This window comes from Fonticula alba, assembly GCF_000388065.1.
Source record: "Fonticula alba strain ATCC 38817 unplaced genomic scaffold supercont2.4, whole genome shotgun sequence".
In the NCBI taxonomy this organism is placed as follows: domain Eukaryota; order Rotosphaerida; family Fonticulaceae; genus Fonticula; species Fonticula alba.
Genome location: NW_009242974.1, coordinates 3,125 through 3,738, shown reverse-complemented (window position 1 = coordinate 3,738; position 614 = coordinate 3,125). Strand labels below are relative to the sequence as shown.

Sequence of the window (614 nt, the reverse complement as noted above, 5' to 3'; positions counted from 1 at the left end):
TGCTCGCTGGGGCCGGGCTCCCTCCGGGGGGCTGCTCTTTGCGGAGGGGCTGTGTGTGGGGATCTATTTGTGGGCGTGGGGCGCGCATGCGCGGGGGGCCTGGGGCACATGGCAACCTCCGTTTTCCCCCCTCCCCTCCCCCTTCCTCTCTCTCTGTGCGTGTGCACGCGCCTTTCTCTTCTTCTCGCCTTCTCCCTCGACCCCTCTCATCGTATGTTGGTTTCAAGGACGGCCGTGCGAGCCCTGCGTGCGTGGGGCTCGCCGGCATTGGCGACGGCGGTGGCGGCCCGACGGGGCTGGTCTCTGGCCGGTGTATGGTCCCCGGCCGCCCGGGCCCAGGTTTCCCCCCTGGCCATCCACCGGGATGTGTGTGCGACAGCGTGCCGGGCCATCATCATGGCTCCCGGGGGCATGTCGTTGCAGCCTGTGCGAGAGTTTTCCTCGGTCGCCGCGGCGGCCGGGGCGGCGCATGAGCTTTACGATGCCGAGTGCGCCGGGGCGCGGCTCTGCCGGGCCATCGAGGCCGGGGAGGAGCCCCTGCCGCAGGGGTTCGACGATGTGGCGCACTTCCGGCTGTTCCTGCGGCTTGTCGGGGACCCCCGGGCAAATCGGCC

General features: G+C 70.7%; 1 protein-coding gene across 1 annotated transcript in view; it reads left to right on the top strand.

Annotated features, from left to right (window-relative positions):
* Positions 1-396: 396 nt before the first annotated feature.
* The window catches only part of H696_02545 (hypothetical protein), a gene marked incomplete at both ends in the record, with an annotated part of 1,985 nt that continues 1,767 nt past the window's right edge, over positions 397-614 (top strand). Inside the window, one exon of the mRNA XM_009496450.1 lies at positions 397-575. Coding sequence (XP_009494725.1) covers positions 397-575 — 179 coding nt within the window. The remainder of the gene's footprint in view (positions 576-614) is intronic.